The sequence below is a fragment of the Anabrus simplex genome, chromosome 5 (genome assembly GCF_040414725.1).
Source record: "Anabrus simplex isolate iqAnaSimp1 chromosome 5, ASM4041472v1, whole genome shotgun sequence".
Classification (NCBI taxonomy): Eukaryota; Metazoa; Arthropoda; class Insecta; order Orthoptera; family Tettigoniidae; genus Anabrus; species Anabrus simplex.
Genome location: NC_090269.1, coordinates 339689450 through 339708018, shown reverse-complemented (window position 1 = coordinate 339708018; position 18569 = coordinate 339689450). Strand labels below are relative to the sequence as shown.

At 40.5% G+C, this 18569-nt stretch overlaps 1 protein-coding gene across 1 annotated transcript in view; it reads right to left on the bottom strand.

Moving 5' to 3' along the window:
• The window catches only part of LOC136874524 (homeobox protein unplugged-like), a 210571-nt gene extending 203751 nt beyond the window's left edge, over positions 1-6820 (bottom strand). The window contains exon 1 of the mRNA XM_067148161.2: positions 6385-6820. Within this exon, the coding sequence (XP_067004262.2) occupies positions 6385-6820 (436 nt within the window). The remainder of the gene's footprint in view (positions 1-6384) is intronic.
• Between the last annotated feature and the right edge of the window lie 11749 nt (positions 6821-18569).

Here is an 18569-nt window from a genome sequence, read left to right as displayed (position 1 = left end):
GGAGGTTTTGTCCTGACAACGACGATATGTTTTATTCCTTGTTTATTATTATCGTCTATCTTGTGGCATATATGTTTCCTCTAAATGTATAAATGTCCAACACTTGTCCCCTTTCTGTACGGGGTTTGGATATGAAGTGAGATGAACCTTCGTAGCGAATTTTTACGACCGGATGACTTTCATGACGTCAACCTAATCAGATGAGTTAATGTGATGAAATGAATGACATTATATATGATAGTAAGAAGGAAGAGGATGAAACCCGGCGCCGGCACATAGCCCATTCCTGTCGAATAGCTCTACGTCCCGATCCGATGGACGAATCACCATCAACAGCGTCATATGCCCTCACACCATATAAGACGAAAAACGGCTTCCTACGCCCTGGACGTAAAATGGCTCCTTGAATATTGTGTTCTCTACCTATCTTATGTACGTTGCCTAGCGACAGTGACTCTATGCATTTAATCTTGGTGACAGCACGCTGGATTGTCATAGGCCTATCCCAATGCACGTTTCCGATGGTGTTTCGTTCATAACTCACCAACGAAAGCGAAAATGAAAATTCCGGCTTTGAGGTGCACTCGAACCCCTTTCCATCTACCTATGTTCAAAATTTCAGATCTCTGCGTGCCGTAGATTTTGCTGGGCATCGCGCACAGACACACAGACAGACGAACACTTCATTTTATAATTATAGATTTCAGATCTGAAATAGATGATGTTAGAAATTCAATCAGCTTGGTGGGAAGCTTGCAACGAAGTCACTGAGCTAAAGCTCCCCTCATAAAAGTATAGGTAAGGAAGTTCTGCGGTGAAATAACATTGAAAATTGAATCGGGATATTAGAGTGTAACTTATTAAGTTAAATTTTCTCTGTGTCATTTATCATTCTAAGTACTCTTTTCTCTTGTCCTGTACCAATACATCGATAGTAATTACTTTCAATCGTGGATACTTGCAGCCCTTCAGACATCAAGCTCCAAACATAGATCAACTTCTTGAGAGGTTACTTCCATAATCAAAAAACAGGTCAACTATTTACTGTCTTGATTAGGCTATATTCATGCAAAATTTAAAATCAATAGGCCTATATATCTAGCGTAACATACAACTTTTAATAACATGTTAGAATTTATTCTAACGTCATAGTAGATGGCATCATCTCACAAAGAAAGGGAAGTTCCTGTTGTGATTAGATGAGAAACATTACCTTAAGATTAAATTATGCTCTGAAAGTGAAGAACGGGATGGTGAGCACATTTAACGTAGTCAGCCAATGAGTCATCAAAAAATGTTTTGTCATAATAAAAAATTGTGTCAAGAGGATTTAATACCAAAAGTGTTATACGATTGTATAATGTAACTGCGAAACTGAGCTGCTTCTCTAAGTGAGTAATATAGAGGAACACATTAACATATTCTTCAATAATGCATATTCCTGACATGTTTTCATGTCATTTCCAAACTTATTCATAGAGTGCATTTTAAATGCCCTTTAAATATCAATATTTACCATGGCAACTTCCTTCCATGACTCTAAATACACCGTACATAACATGAAATTGAAGGTTAAATAAATATTGTGTGCTACAATAAGTTCCCATTGTGAAAATTGACCGTTCTATTTTATTTTAAAACTCAGCTGGCTTAGAAATTCAGGTCACATACTAAAACACGCACAGAATTTTACACCTGCGAACCAAATAATTATCACAAAAGTAATAGGGTCGTATTTAAAAATGGAATGATAATCCCGAATGGTTAAAAAAAGAGAATTAGTATTAAAATATATTAACTAGGTATGCTAGTTATTAAAGCTGAACTGAAGCCTTAAGATGTGACTCGATCGTTTCCGAGCACAGAGAACGACATCATTATAATGTAACAAACCATGATACGCCCATAAATATAAGTTCGATTCGTGAATCGTTGCTTTTCTCTAAAATGCAATGACTACAATAAATGTTTAATTAGGCCAGTTCTACCTAGGTATAATAACATACACTCATGGATTAACCTACATAGAAGGTAATAGACCTACGATAAACTTTGACGGCAAGGGATTTAGAATGAAAATTCTCGCGTTACCAGAAGAATCTCACTGTAGAATTTTTATCGCTGTCATCGACTCAGTGTATTAGGAACTATTCTAAATCTAAGTTTTCGTCATGCTGTAGAATTATGTAAACCTGTAGTAATTAGACTAATAGTTGGACGAAGGATAAGGGCAAATGCTCTAGGGTTTTCAATGAAGTATTTTCTCAACACCTTTATGGATTTGATATAGGAAACCAAGGATAAGATCAGGTTCAGGTGAGCTGCCAATCGTCACCGTGGCTCCGAACAGAATTAACTTTCAGGCTCCAGCTTATAAATTCCGTCATAGAGCGTGACTTGTTGCGGTTCTGCTATGAAGTATACCACAAATGTCTGAGCTTTTTCTACAGTGATCTGACTTTGGGCCTGAACTGTAAATTAGTTAGTCATCGAACTAAGCCTACACTTTAGCGGAGGTCACTACTTTGTTTATTTTGAGGTGTTCGTTACTCCATACTCTCAGCATTCCTTAATTAATAGTGACAGTGTCCTCTCTCCGACCGGCTCTTTGGTTGAATAGCCAGGGTACTGGCCTTCGATTCAAAGGATTCCAGGTTCGATTCCTGATCGTGAATTTCAACTACATAGGCCTACGGTTAATTCCTCTGGCTCGGGATTGCGCATTTGTCTTCGTCTTAATGCACATATCTTCATATAAACGCAACACAACACACCACCAAACACCACAGAAATGTGCAATGAAGAATAGCCTATATCCCTCCACGTAGGTTTGATGGAAGGAACGACATCCGGCCGTTAAACTTGGCCAAATCCACATCAAGTGATGGTCTAAACAAAATTCGGGGAAACGTCAGAAGAATAAGAAAATAATGATGATGATGATGATGATGATGATGATGAGTGTTCTCTCTCCTAAGGGAAATGTCCTACTGTCATTAGGCTACTGTCTTAATTCTCTGAATAAAAGAGACCATGCATAGATTTATTGCGATTTGTTACTGTCTTCTAGCTAACGAAATTTGTCGATAGTCTATATAAATCGAAGAAATATGCATGGAATGTATAGATAGGCTAACATTGTACAAAACTATATTCAGTCGAAAGGTAGGATAAAAGTACAATCTGCGTAACATATCTTAAACTTGTGGAAATGAGCTTGAAAGATCACGAAAGGTAGTACTGACATTTTCCCCCCTCCAAAATAGGCTACATGCATTACACACACTTTCTGGCATAAAAACTAAGTAGACTCTTGTCCTGAAGAATCAGTGTTAAACTTAGTATAGGCTAACTTACCTTGTGCTGTGTTATGGTCTTTCGTAATAAAATATCGTCCTTCCTATGCCAAAACCGCGAATGTGACAATGCACTTCCTATCCACAACATCCACTTATTGATAGGCTATACAGTCCATCAAAACAATTTTCGTTGAATTTATTTTCCTATGCTCATGTGTAAACGAAAATTAACCTTAAATGGGTGAATATGTCATGCAAACATAGGCCTGCATTTAGGAAAATGAACTCAACAAAATTTGTTCTGATGGACTGCATATCAATATTTGGCTGGAAGGAGGGACCAGTGTTAAGGAAAATAATGGATAGGAAGAGCATTGTCACATTCGCGATTTTGGCACAGGAGTGACGATATGTCTTGCCTTACTCTTTAATAGGCTATACATTTACGCTTAACCCATAACTTTTTGTGGTTCTGTCATGTTAGGGAAAAGACATACAATTTGTATCGTAAGTTACAATTTAATTTCGTTCTCGAATCATAGAGATAGGTTTTTTACAGTCTAGAAAAGGCGTAGATAAACCTCCGTGTTTAAAATGGATGACAGAGAGAGTGGCTGCGCGGTTTGGGTCACGTAGCTGTCAGCTTGCATCCGAGAGATAGTGGGTTCGAACACCACTGTTCACAGCCCTGAAGGTAGTTTCCCACTTTCACACCAGGCAAATGTTGTAGCTACATCAAGGCCACGGACGCTTCCTCCCTAGTCCCAGCCCTTCCTTATCCCAAGGATAAGTCTGTGTCGGTGCGACGTAAAGCAAATTGTAAAAATAAAATAAACAAATGGCCTTCTAGATAAATGACTACGATAATGGACTCCATCATTTTGGTCGTGCCTGTACTCCAGATTTCAACCCCAAAAGACACAAAATTATTGTTAAGCAATAGACCTATATTCTAAAGTTTAATATCATTCTAGAATTGCATAACTTATAGCCTATCCTCATCTGTTACATTTTTCTTTATTGTCAAGGTATTCAAGTAAAAGTCATTGGATAACGAGTCTTCCTAATGTTTAAAGTAGACCTAGTTCTATTATTCTAATACCATAACACTATTCCTAGAGATTAATACGATATTAATAATAATAACAATAATAGTAATGATAATAATAATAAGGCTTCTTGACTGATTGGTCAGCGTGCTGACTTTTGATTGATTTAGAGGACATCTGGTTCAATTCCCTCCCATTTCGGGGATTTTAACTGCATATTGTTAATTTATCTAGCTTGGGTCTAGGTGTTTCTGTTTTTATTAATGCCTATCTTCATGTGCATAAAACATGTTAGAAACCACCAGAGAAGTATGCATAGGCCTAGTGATTTCTTTTTACTATTTGCTTTACTTCGCACCGACACAGATAGGTCTTATGGCGACGACGGGATAGAAAAGGCCTAGGAGTGGGAAGGAAGCGGCCGTGCCCTTAATGAAGGTATAGCCCCAGCATCTGCCAGGTGTGGAAATGGGAAACCAGGGAAAACCATCTTCAGTACTGCTGACAGTGGGGTTCGAACCCACTATCTCCCTGTCTCCCAGATGCAAATTCATAGCTGCGCGCCCCTAACCGCAATAGTGAATTCATCCCTTCACATAATGCTGCAATATAATAATAATAATAATAATAATAATAATAATAATAATAATAATAATAATAATAATAATAATAATAATAATAATAATAATAATAATAATAATAATAATAATAATAATAATAATAATAATAATAATATGCTTTATTAGGCCTATGCTCTACTTAACACAGGTCTTAACAGACGCTGAGTTTTGTAAATTTGTCCTGTAAGAGATGCTGGCCACGGCAGGCAATTGGCATTATCATCCTTAAATGTCTCCAGCCCCAGCCGGCATCGTAACAGGCCAAAAGTTAACCAGCTATGCACCAATGATCAGCAGACTATACCTATGAAACAATGTTCTACTCCCTAAAATTAGTATAATACAGTATTAATAATAACGGGCCTAATAATAATAATAATAATAATAATAATAATAATAATAATAGAACCTAATAGCCTAAGAATGGATGCGTGATAGTGATTCTCGATTTTTTTTTCAAAATTGTTAGTCCATAAAACATTGTGATCTTTTTAGAAACAGTAGATATTCCTGTACGCTTTTCAGTAACAGTAGATATTCCTGTACCGAATGGCACACACAAGAATAAATTGTATTTTTTCAGTAATTTCGTCGTAGATATGAATGGAATATTCAGAAATGACTAGACCTATAATAGTAGCCTGTGCCTAAGGGACTCCATCATTTTGGTCGTGCCTGTACTCGAGGTTTCAACCCCAAAAGACACAAATTTATTGTTAAGCAAGAGACTTATATTCTACATTTTAACATCATTCTAGAATTGCATATACAGTAGGCATAGTCTATAGCCTATCCTCATTTTTCTTTATTGGGAAAGCAATCTAACTAAAAGTAATTGGATAACGAGTCTTCCTAATTTTTAAAGTAGTAATATTTCCTACTACCATAACACTATTCCTAGAGATTAATAGGATAGATAATAGTCTAATAATAATAATAATAATAATAATAATAATAATAATAATAATAATAATAATAATAATAATAATAATAGTATAATGGTTCGGTGATAGTGACGCTTCAGAGTCGGGGCTGAATGGTCAGCTGAAATATACATGTGTGAATTCATTCGGAGTAGGCCTACAGAAAGAAATTAACGTTTGTTCTACTTAATACAGACCTTAACAGACACTGGTTTTTGTCAATTTGTCCTTCAGGCAATCAAAGTAATTTCTGTACAACGACACAGGAAATTCTATTACCTGCAGCGCATAAATAAGCTGATGAAGAACGATGACATTTAGTGACTGTAAGAAGCATGAATGTTGTGTATATCCGGAACATGAATCAATTGTAACCAAGACATAGTTTGTCGAAATATAAAAGTTAATTAATAGACTATGTAATAATCATTATGTGAATTTTATGTTGCTTATTATTGATGTTACAAACACAAAGCTGGAGATTGAGTCTTACCTGAGGCTGTCTTGCCGGATAGGTCGTGCGCTATGTTCGGTGATAGTGACGCTTCAGAGTCGGGGCTGAGCGGGCCCTGGGTCCCTGGGGGAACCAGTAAAGGCGGCAGAGGAATCCTTCCAGCGCCGAGACAGTTCATGTCAGGGTGTCCCATCTGGTGGTGCTGGAACAAACCCGCTTGAAGTGTCGGTAGCCACGAGTTGTACAACAATGGTAAGTGAAGTCCTGGGTAGCCTAGAGCTACAGCCATATTGTTACCACACTGAGTAGCTGCACCTAGCCGAGTGTTCACTAGATCTAACGAATTCAGTTCAGTAGTCTCCGGGTTTGGTCGCGTCGCAATTAAAGATTCTATAGAGAATGGACGTAGATTTCGGGTTCTTTCTTGAGAGGAGGGAGTCGTTATCGGGTTGTCACTCTTAAATGTTGTTTCCATTGTTGAATCAAACAGTTATCAGTTCATACATCACGGTAATCCTTAGAGAAAAACCACATGTTCTTGTCTTCTATGCATAATGCCGGGAGGTATATATTGAAAAGTTAATTAAGAATCGCGGTCGTAAGTACATTTTAAAAGCCGTCCCAAATGTTTATTTAAGTTAACCTCCTTCTGATATGAGAGCTACTCATTAGGTTGAATAAAGATAAAATTTAGACTATATTTTTATGAGTACTTGGATGTGAAAACTGATAGTGAGAATATTTTTTGATTTCGGTTGGAACAAGATGAAATTCAGATGATTTAAGGAATATTCTATTTTTCTCTTGGATTTCACATTTTAATTAAATATGTACAAATCTCACTACGAAGGTCAGAAATTACCGTACAGTAGTAAACACTTATAGTTTTCTGCAGTTTATAAGTTTTGTGTTTTAGATCACTTTTATACCATAAGACAGTTATCACTCCCAGTTTATATCAATTCACTCACCGACATCGGTTCTTCTGAAGTCTTTCATGATGAACGATATAATACATGTTTCATCAATCATTTTCAGGTGTAACACACACTATCTTTCTTCTATACAATAGTACTATATTTGTCTATTATTATCTGCAATATTTAACTTGTAACATCGAGTTACACGAACTCTGAAGCTCACTAATATAAGGAAATATATAAACACACACGTTTTGCTTGACGAAGCTGTAGCTGTTCTTCTAATCACATAGTCCCTTGTTTGGCTGAGCGGATCACGATCGTATCAATTAAGATAATCGTGACGTATTATGCCGGTAACTCAATAACAGACGATTAGCCTTCCACCCAGCAGTGTTTCCACAGACTGGAGTAGGCCTGCAGGCGACCAAGGAGCAAAGGGAGGAGTCGTCTTACAGACTCCGCCCACGACGTGCCTGCTCATTGGTTGGTCATCTCCACCAATCCCCACACCGGAAACAACGCTCCACTAATTTGTAAAGCAGGGCTTGGAAGGAAAAGGAGACATGTCCAAAGCCATTAAGGAACAATACAGGGTTATTTAGGCGGCTTTTCCTTTTTGTATTCCCCACCATACTTAGGCTAATGTCTTGTTTCATTGTGATCTCACCACTGACTTCCTAATTGACTTAACTTATCTGCGGGCCTGACACAATCAGATCCGTCATCAGAGACAAAGGAGCAGTGGTGACTCCCAGACTTCCAGACTTTAAGGAAGACGGGCAAGTAAAGGAAACCAATAGGCTGCTTAGGAAAAGAGACAGATTTCCTTTGGTTGTAACAGTATTCAATTTAGTCTGAAAATGAAAAAAATGAAATGGCGTATGGCTTTTAGTGCCGGGAGATCCCAGGACAGGTTCGGCTCGCCAGGTGCAGGTCTTTTGATTTGACTCCCTTAGGCGACCTGCGCGTCGTGATAAGGATGGAATGATGATGAAGACAACACATAGACCTACACTCAGCCCCCGTGCCAGCGAAATTAACCAATGATGGTTAAAATTCCCGACTCTGCCGGGAATCGAACCCAGGACTCCTGTGACCAAAGGCCAGCATGCTAACCATTTAGCCATGGAGCCGGACAGTCTGAAAATTCTTCTTCTTTTCTATCGCTTTTTGCTCACCCGTGGGATCGTGGGTGTAAACTGTGTAGCACATGTGAATTTGGCCCTGTTTTACGGCCGGATGCCCTTCCTGACGCCAACCCAGTACGGAGGGATGTAGTCACCGTTGCGTGTTTCTGTGCTGGTTGGTATTGTGGAGTGTTGTCTGAATGTGAAAAGGATAGTGTTCAGGGAAACACAAACAGCCAGACCCTGATACAAGAATTAATCAATCGCGAATAAAATCCCCGAGCTGGCCGTAAACAGACCGCGGGACCCTTTGTAAAGAAGGCCTGAACGCTGACCATTCGGCCAAGGAGTCAGCCTAAAAGTAAATACCATAGGCCTACTACTTTATTATTAGGCCAGCCCCGTGGTGAAGGGTAGCATGTGTGCCTCTTACCCGGACGACCTGGGTTCGATTCCGGTTCAGTTTAGAGATCTTAATTCTGGACTGAGTGCTGGAATAGGGTTAACTCAGGCTCGTGAGACCAACTGACGAACTTTAGATAACATGAGAGGCAGTGGACCCGGTCAAGAAAGACAAACAATACGACTAAGGATGTTGCAACGATGACATACGGTGTGCTTCAGTACTTGCAAGCCATCTAGCTGGGTGGCAGTTGTCTTGGCAGGCCAAGGCTCTAATGAGTTGTTGCACTGCGTTTAAAGAAAATAACAATAGATTAGGCCTATATGTTCAGAGTACCATCGCTGCGCGAGGGAAATCTCGTATCTGACAACGCTCTTGCTATCCATTATTTCCCTTAAGACTGGTCACGCCTCCCAGCCACATATGGATATAAAGTCCATCCGAACAATTTTCATTGTGTTCATTTTCCAATGTGGGTGTGTAAAGTGAAATAGCCTACATTATACTGTAGTAGGAGTGCGTAAATAGTCATGCAAACATAGGCTACGTTCCTACAATGCAGTACGGTAAGGTTCATTTTCCTTTAGCCTACACATGAACATAGGAAAATGAAGAGAACGAAAATATTGTTCTGATAAATTGCGTATCCATAAAGGTGACTGGGAGGCGTGACCAGTCTTAAGGGAAATAATGGATAGGAAGAGCATTGTCAGATACGATGTTTCGCTCGCGCAGTGACGATATTTAGCTTTCACTACCGCATTGTACTTCAAATAGGCCTACCAAGCAAGTGGCCGTGCAATTTGGGTTAGTAGCTTGCATTCGGGAGATAGTGGGTTCGAACCCTACTATCGGCAGCCCTGAAAATAGTTTTCCATGGTTTCCCATTTTCACACCAGGCAAATTCTGGGGCTGTATCTTAATTATGGCCAGGGTCATTTCCTTCCCACTCCTAGCCCTTTCCTATCCCATCGTCGCCGTAACACCTATCTGCGTCGATGCGACCAAAAGCAGATAGTAAAAATGTTGGCCTATTTCAGATAGACTTTCAGCGTACGTTGTGTCGAGTGCCAAAGAAATGTTATGTAGTTTTCTTTTTCCTGGTCTTAACGCCAATTTTATTGAGGTCGGCAATTGGTAGACTATAGATTTAGCCCAACTTTACGGCAGGATGCCCTTCCTGAAGCCAACCCTCAGTGAAGGGATGCATTCGCTACAGCGTGTTTCTCCTGTGGTTAGTAGCTGTTAACTAGAATCTTTAGTTATTAGAGGTATAGAGTGCGCTAGTCATCCACTGAATGGCATTCGATTTGACTATTTAGCTTTCGATATCGCATTGGAGGAAGGCGTGATTCGGTTCTCATCTGTGTCTGGTTAGATATTTCTGCTCTGATCTTAACATTTATTCGGCATATAACCTACTAGTCTAGGCCTAGCCTATAGACCTATGAACTAGACACCAACTAATAGGCCTAAGCTGAACGTCTATCGGAAATAGGCCTATAATGTGCTTTTAGTTTCGGGTCAACTACTGTCGGGTTCACGGCCTCGGGAGACGCTGAACTGAAGTAATCCTACCTTGAAGAGAAGTTATTTAAAGTGCTATAGCTCTAATATCTAAAGTTGAGTCCTGACAGCTAGGGCTGGAGGGAGGAACATTGCACGTGCCATTTCACGATGTTGCCACACTCCAGCATTCCTTTCTCTTACCCCTCGCTTCCGGCTCACTTGTTCCCTCGTTTATCCAGACCGCTGTGCTCTGTTGTAGACGACCTGGCCAGACTGTGACTGACTTGTTCTCATGTTCCGTTATCTTTAACAGGGGTTGGGCTGATAAGCTCAGACAGTAGAGCGCTGCCCTTCTGATCCCAACTCAGCAGGTTCGATCCTGGCTCTTTTTTAATGCTATTTGTTCGGGGCGTGGACCTAGGAAGATCTTTTGCCCCTACTTGCACCATATGTGAGGAACCTGAGTGTATTACGTAAATGGCGGTAATGTAACGTGTTGAATGTGAGGAAAGGAACATTAAGGACGACACAAACACCCAGTCCCCAGGCCAGAGATATTAATCATTTACAATTAAAAACCCCTGACCCGGCCGGGAATCGAACCCGGGGCCACCGAGTGACAGGCGGACGCGTTTCCCCCTACACCGCGGGGCCGGACTCGATCCTGGCTCAGTCCGGTGGTATTTGAAGGTGCTCAAATACGTCAGCTTCGTGTCGTTCCCTTGAGAGGGTCATAGGTCCATCCCTTATTTCTGGTATGGCCACCATTGACCCATGTCTCGTCTAGCCACATGTTAGACATTAGATCCCGCCTTCGAATCTTCTGCAGGAACGTATTCCTTAGAGCTAGTAGCCTACGTCACCTCTCTCCAACAGCAGCTTCCTACTGTTAATATTTTAAAAGTCAAAAACAAGGTTATGAACCACGTTCAGTAAGGAAGAGTAAATATGACCCCTCTTCTGAGTTCTTATATTTCTCCATAGTAACTCTTGTCACAGTACTTTTGCTAACTCTAAAGGGCTTTGGACTCTCTGGAATGGATTTAAGGGAACATTCCTTTCCCAAAAACTCGTAACCTACTCTTCAAAGAATTCTCCTCCTTAGTAATGAAATGTCGTATGGCTTTTAGTGCCGGGATATCCCAGGACGGGTTCGGCTCGTCAGTTGCAGGTCTTTCTATTTGACTCCCCTAGGCGACCTGCGCGTCGTGATGAGGTTGAAATGATGATGAAGGCAACACATACACCCAGCCCCCGTGCCATTGAAAATAACCAATTAAGGTTAATATCACCGACCCGGCCGGGAATCTAACCCGGGACCCTCTGAAACGAAGGCCAGTACGCTGACCGTTCAGCCAACGAGTCGGACTCCTCCTTGGTGATGAATTGTGACACCACGGCCGGCGGTATTTTTTTCACGAGGTGGACGAGTCCTGGTCCTCCCTCTCCCTCGAGGAGTATTCATCGTACTCGAAATATATATTGAAATGTAATAATTGTACGTAATTAGCATTTTAAATACCGTTAGATATGCTACTTACTAACGGCCACAAAGCAGAAACAGAATGTCACTCACACTGAACTGCTTGCAACAAGATGTAGCTCAGAAATGAGAGGTTTGGCAACTCCAAGCATGACGAGCTGGGCAGAAGATTTATCACCATGGCAACCGCAGTCGCCCCACCCTCATTTCCATAGCAATCATACCCCTCACTCCCTTCATCCCACCCAGCAGGCAGTAAACGGACCTCCCTATAAGAACTGTCAGAACTTCCTTTAGATATTAGAGGTATAATAAGCCGGAAGTCTATTTCACGTACTACGCAGTCATGAAAATTAAATATCACTTGAACTGGCCTACAGTGGGCTAAAAGGGCGTATTCTACAGTTGTGCTGCCAACAGTGCCAGGCCTGTAACTCAGACCCTTTTCAGCAGAAAATATAAGGCCTATGACCTGGCCCACCTAAGCTCAATCGGTAGGGGATCTAACGGGAAATGGATTGTGGATTTGGAGAGCATTGGTGTCCGTTTGGCCATTTTTGTTCTGCATTTAATATCTCTTCGGCATGTATGATACATACTATATCGTCGGTAAAGAAAACCAAACCTCGTATGTCACAGTGCTCTTCCTATCCATGCCTCCCAATACTGTATATACAGTCCATCAGAACAATGTTCCTTTTGTTCATTTTCCTATGTTCATGTGTAAAGGAAAATGAACCATAAATACATTATACTGTAGGAGTGCGTAAATACGACACGCAACATACATTCCTAGTCGTGTACGGTAAGGTTCATTTTCCTTTACACCGCTGCATACGAAAATGAACACAACGAAATTTACTACAGATGAGAATATCCGACCCCATATTCCAGACATTTAAGTCGGGGATTTCCTTCTGTGGGATTCATTAAGCGCTAATACAAAGAGTGTAAATATTGTCCAGATGTTCATTAAGTAGGTCGATGATGGGGGGAGGGGGGATTTTATACGTGTATATGATCATTTCGGTAGGCTTGATTAGCTTATTGCTTTGTACATTTCGATTGTTTTTAATAATCAAGTATTTGCTTTTATTATCGACTCTGTTCCGTGTGGTGGTGAGGTGAAGTAGGGGAGTGTTGTGGGCTATGGCTCTGTCTATTGGAGAGAGGAGGGTATTTTGCTTCTTCATGTTCCAATGTATTTTTGTGTATTAGGGAGTAATGCAAGCTGATTCTTTGATTAAATAGGCCTAAAAGTATGGAATTAAATTAGAGAGTATATTGTAAGATGTTATTTTTAGTGATAAATAATAACCTAAAAAACACGGTGTGTAAATTCAGAGAATTTACTATACATATACTAAGGATATCCTAACCCACATTCCAGGCATTTAAGTCAGAGGTATCCTGCTGTAGGATTCATTAAGCGCTAATGCGAAAAGTGTAAATGTTGCCCAGAAGTTAATTAAGCAGGGCGAATAGGGGGGAATTATTTAAAAATATATGATCATACAGGCTGATTTCGTTGGTCTTTTTCTTTGCGATATAAATTTCGATTGTTTCTTTAATATTCAAAGATTTGCTTTAATTTCCGATGCGTAAAATTTTTAGATCTGTGTTGATGTAGACTATGTGAAACGGTGTGAACTGTCGTACAGCCTATGAGGTCTCTGAAGGCTGAATGCCGATTGTATCTGATCGCGTTTTTGTGTTCTTTGCATCTTGTGTGGAAATTACGTCTTGTTTGTCCTACTATGTAGTGGTATTGCAGTTAGGTTCTTGGCACTTGAGTTCATAAACTTCTGACTTGGCGAATAGGTATTTCTTGTTTAGGTTGCGTTTGTTGATGTGTCTTTGCATAGTGTTGTTCATTCTAAAGGCTACTTTAAGACGTTGTTTTGTTGAACATGTTAGCTATTTTGTATGTGCTCTCGTTAATGTACGGTAGTTGAGGACAATGCACTTTTCTCTTTCATGTGTGATTTTTTGGGTGATTTTATTTCGTTTATTTAATAGTTTATCTACTGTGCCCGGAGGGTGTTTCCACCACTGTATTTCTTTATTGAAATCCGTTGTGCTCGTTGGTACGGAAATAGCTCTGTTTTATAATTGTATTCAGTCCTGCTACTTTGTGTGTTTATGGGTGATTCCATTCGTTGCCAATAGTGTGTGTGATATCTGAGTGGGCTTTCTGTATAGACCTAACATATTTTGTATGACAGGTTGTTATTATTCCTACTATTACCATCTATGTCTAAGTAGTTTACTTTGTTGTTAGTGTCTGGTTCCATTGTGAATTTGATTGACTTGTGTAAGGAATTCAGGGTGTTCAATAAGTTAACTGTTGCGCGTTTGTAACGTCGTTATCATATAAACATATTATATCATCTGCACATCTGCTCCCGTGTAAGATTCCTTTAGTTGCTGTTTGGTTAAGAAATTGTTTTTCAAAGTTAGTAAGGGAAATTTTCGCTAGTATGCCTCCTAATGGCGAGCCCAGATTAATCCTTCTCTTTGATAATAGATTTTGTCTTTGAATTTAAAACTGTTTTGGTTCAATGTTATTAGGCTATAAGGAGATCAGTTATTTCGTTAGTTTCTTGTGCTGAAATGTTATCTTTTAGAAGATTTTCTATAATTTTAATCAATTCTCTTATTGGTACATTATTGTACATGTTGGTGATGTCATTCTTGTGCTCTCGGTTATTTTTAGTTTATTTAGTTCTTTGATTAGTTCTAGGCTGTTTTTAATCGACCTGCCTTCTTTGAGCGAGATATTTTGCTTTAAAAATTTGGTTGTGTACTTTGCTTACATTATCACTTGGAACATCTTTGAAATATACTATTAATCTAATATGACATTAATTTTTGATTATATCATACACTCATGTTCATAAAAACTAGAACATCTTGAAAGAATAAAGATAGGAAGTTCATATTCATAGGACATGTTCATTAGGACGTTCTGAAGAAATGATTAGCATTTTAAGCATGTCGGTCCTCAGGTTCAAAGTCCAGATCGATATCTCTGCGCACCACCACCACCGACTGGTAAAATGCATCTGTGGCTCACGTTGTCGCTATAAACCGAAGGTAATGGATCAGTGTGACTTGAGTAGATGTGCAGGATGCCTCGCAGACGTATTCTAGAACCGTACCGTCAAATGACTGAGTTCGAAAGAGGGCGAATTATTGGCATAAGAGAACGTGATGCAACTATCCGAGAAATCGCTGCTCGTGGAGGACGATGTGTGTCGGCAGTGCAACGGATATGTACAGAATGGTTCACAGAACGCCGTAGAACACGACAAAAATGGGTCCGGTCGCACCACCCAGACCCCCCCCCTCCACGAGAAGATAGACACCTCATCCGAATGGAATTGCAGGACAGATCTGCGTACTCTTCGGCTATGGTGCAACAGTGGAACAGTGTAACAAATCGTACACTATCAGGAGTGACAGTCCGTTGCCGTTTATTACGGCCTGGGTTAACGGAGCATCGTCTACTTCTCCGCCTACCTTTGACTAAAGTTCATAAACATGCTACTGTAGACCGCAATGGTGTATGGAATGACGTCACTGGGGACAGCAATGGTAGCAGATAGTGTTTTCGGAAGAATCCAGGTTCTGTTTGTTTGAAAATGATAGTAGCATTTTGGTTCACCGCAGACAGGGCGAGAGGCATCACATTGACTACTTTCGCACAAGACATACAGCGCCAACTCAAGGTCTTATGGTATGGGGTGCTATTGGGTACAACCACAAATCACAGTTGGCGCGTGTCCAGGGCACTGTGACCAGTTTAACCCACGTAAATGACATCCTGCGACCCGTAGCCATACCCTTTCTGTACGACACCCCAGACACCATGTTTCAGCAGGACAATGCGCGACTACATGTTGCTGCAACAACACGTGCCTTCTTGTTGTCACAGGATGTCAGACTGTTGCCCTAGCCCGCCCGATCACCGGATATGTCGCCAATCGAAAATGTGTGGAATATGGAGAAAAGACGCGTGCGGCGCTGTGACCCAATGCCAACTACCAAAGATGAACTGTGGAACGAGGGGAATGCAGCATGGATGGCTATATCCCAGGACGCCATTCACGCCTTATACACGTCGATGCCATCACGCATGGGTTGCCTAACGGCAAGAAAGGCTATCCGACAAATGTGCGTGCAGCAGAACTTAGGGAAGCCTGGGCTTAGCGGATCTACGCAAGGGGCACGTGATGCGGGGAAGTATGCAATCTCCTACGAGATTTACCATTTAAAGTGCATAAATATTTGTCAGTTTTATAGGCTGCAGTCAACGGATAAAGCTGAAATATCCTAAGATAATAGGTAGCCTATAATGAATACGTGAGTTACTACATAAATGCCGGTATGAGTGGCTCAAAAGGTACAAAATGAGCCCAAGTTGATAGACTGGATTCCGGCTGACTTCGGTGGTAGGCATTTTTGAAGTTGCTCACATTAGTCAGACTCGTGTCGTTAGATTGACCGGGGCGTAAATGAACTCTCGTAGGACAACATTTCGATACTTTGACGTCTTCTAAAACCATGCAAGTGGGACGTAAACTAAGAAGAAGAAGAAGAAGAAGAAGAAGAAGACGTTTCCATATCCAGACTGTTGCGATTATTACCCAAGGGTCACAATGTTTTATAATTGTCTATAATTTCTATGCATATATAAAGTTCCTTAATGTAAATACGGCCACGGCCGCTTCCTTCCAACTCCTAGGCCTTTTCTATCCCATCGTCCCTTAAGACCTCTCTGTGTCGGTGCGACGTAAAACCACTAGCAAAAAAAAAAATACAAATTTACATTTAAATTTAAAGAAAAGTAAATATTAATCCTAAATTATACGAATTCAACAGAATATGGCAACATTACAAAATGCTGTTGCTTTTTTCTTTCTGTTCACTGAATTCAGTATTATGTCCCGTGGCCAGATGGGCCTTGGACATGATTTCGATGTGCTTATGGGGCTTCAGACACAAAATGTTTGGGAAACCCTGGTCTAGTCACTTCTATTTTATTTTTCCTCGGTAGCAAAGCCCAGCCGTTATCAGTTAATCCATCTGTAATTAACGATGAGTATTTTACCAAGTGTCTCCATGCTTCACCTTCCAAGCCTTCAGTAGTCAGCTGAATGTCTCATTTCGTCTGCTGACAGCTGTCAATCAACCACACGCACATTTTTCCCCCGTTACCGAAACTTAAATTTCGCTACATAGAAGACCATTTAAAGCTTCAACCATTTCGAAGCTTCGCAACAACTACAGTTCCGTTTCCACGCCAGCACGATTCTACACCACTTTTCATTTTCATCCAGGCAGCTTTCCGTCATTCTTACATTTGCTTTGCGTCGCACCGATACAGATTCGTCATATGGCGACGACGGAATAGAAAAGGGCTAGGAGTGGGAAGGAAGAGACCGTGGCCTTAAAATGTATTTGCTGGGTGTGAAGTATGCAATCTCCTACGAGATTTACCATTTAAAGTGCATAAATATTTGTCAGTTTTATAGGCTGTAGTCTGCGGATAAAGCTGAAATATCCTAAGATAATAACCACGGAAAACCATTTTCAGGGCTACCGACAGTGGGGTTCGAACCCACTATCTCCTGAATGCAAGCTGATAGCAAAGTGACTCAATCGACGCAGCCACTTGCTCGGTCTGTCATCATTAAACATGATTTCTTTGAAAATATAAGAGTTCAGATATGAAAGTTTTACTTCGAATTTAAGAAGAAAAGTTGTAACATTGTATTGTTTAGGAACATCAAGTCCCCGCAAGAAAAATTCTAATTATTCAAGAATTCGAATTTAAAACGTTCGAATTAACCACGTTTTATTGTAATAATATTACCGTACTGTAATTTATTCCTATCCTTGATTTAAACAGCATAGTGTCGGAATTTCGTCCCGTTGGCGTTCTTCACAGTGCCAAAAGCCAACTATATGGTGATGTTGCATTTGAGGTACCTTAAATGCCATCTAATTCAACTGGTAACGAACCCAATATCTTCTGAACCAATAACTGACAGCACCGTAGAGGTTTGCAGGATAGACAATTATGCTCACATAGTGCGTAGTTTCCTGGGAACCGAGCAAGCGTTTACGCGGTATGGATAACGTAGGTATCAGCTAGCATTCGGGAGATACTGCTTTCGAACCCCACTGTCGACAGCCCTGAAGATAGTTCAATCAATCAATCAATCAATCAATCAATCAATCAATCAATCAATCATTGATCTGCATGTAGGAGTGTCACCGAAGTAGCAGATTCCCCATCAATTGGTCACCTACATTCCTTAAATAATTTCAAAGAACCTGGAAATTTATCGAACATTTTCCTCGATAAATTATTCCATTCGATTCATATTCCTACAGTCCGACTCGTTGGGTGATGGTCACGATACTGGCCTTCGATTTAGAAGGTCCCAGGTTCGATTCTCGGCCGGGTCGGGGGTTTACACCTTCATTGGTTAATTCCATTGACTCGGGGGCTGGGTGTTTGTGCTGTCTCCAACATCCCTGCAACTCCACACCACATATAACGCTAACATCTACCACAATAGCGCGCAGTTACCTACACATGACAGATGCCGCCCACCCTCATCGGAGGGTCTGTCTTACAAGGGCTGCACCCAGCTAGCAAGAGCTACACGAAATTTTTATTATCTTCCTACAAATTAACAGAGCCTATATGTCCTAATTTGTCTCTTGAATTCCTACCTTTATAAGCTCCACTGATAGCTCGGAACGTA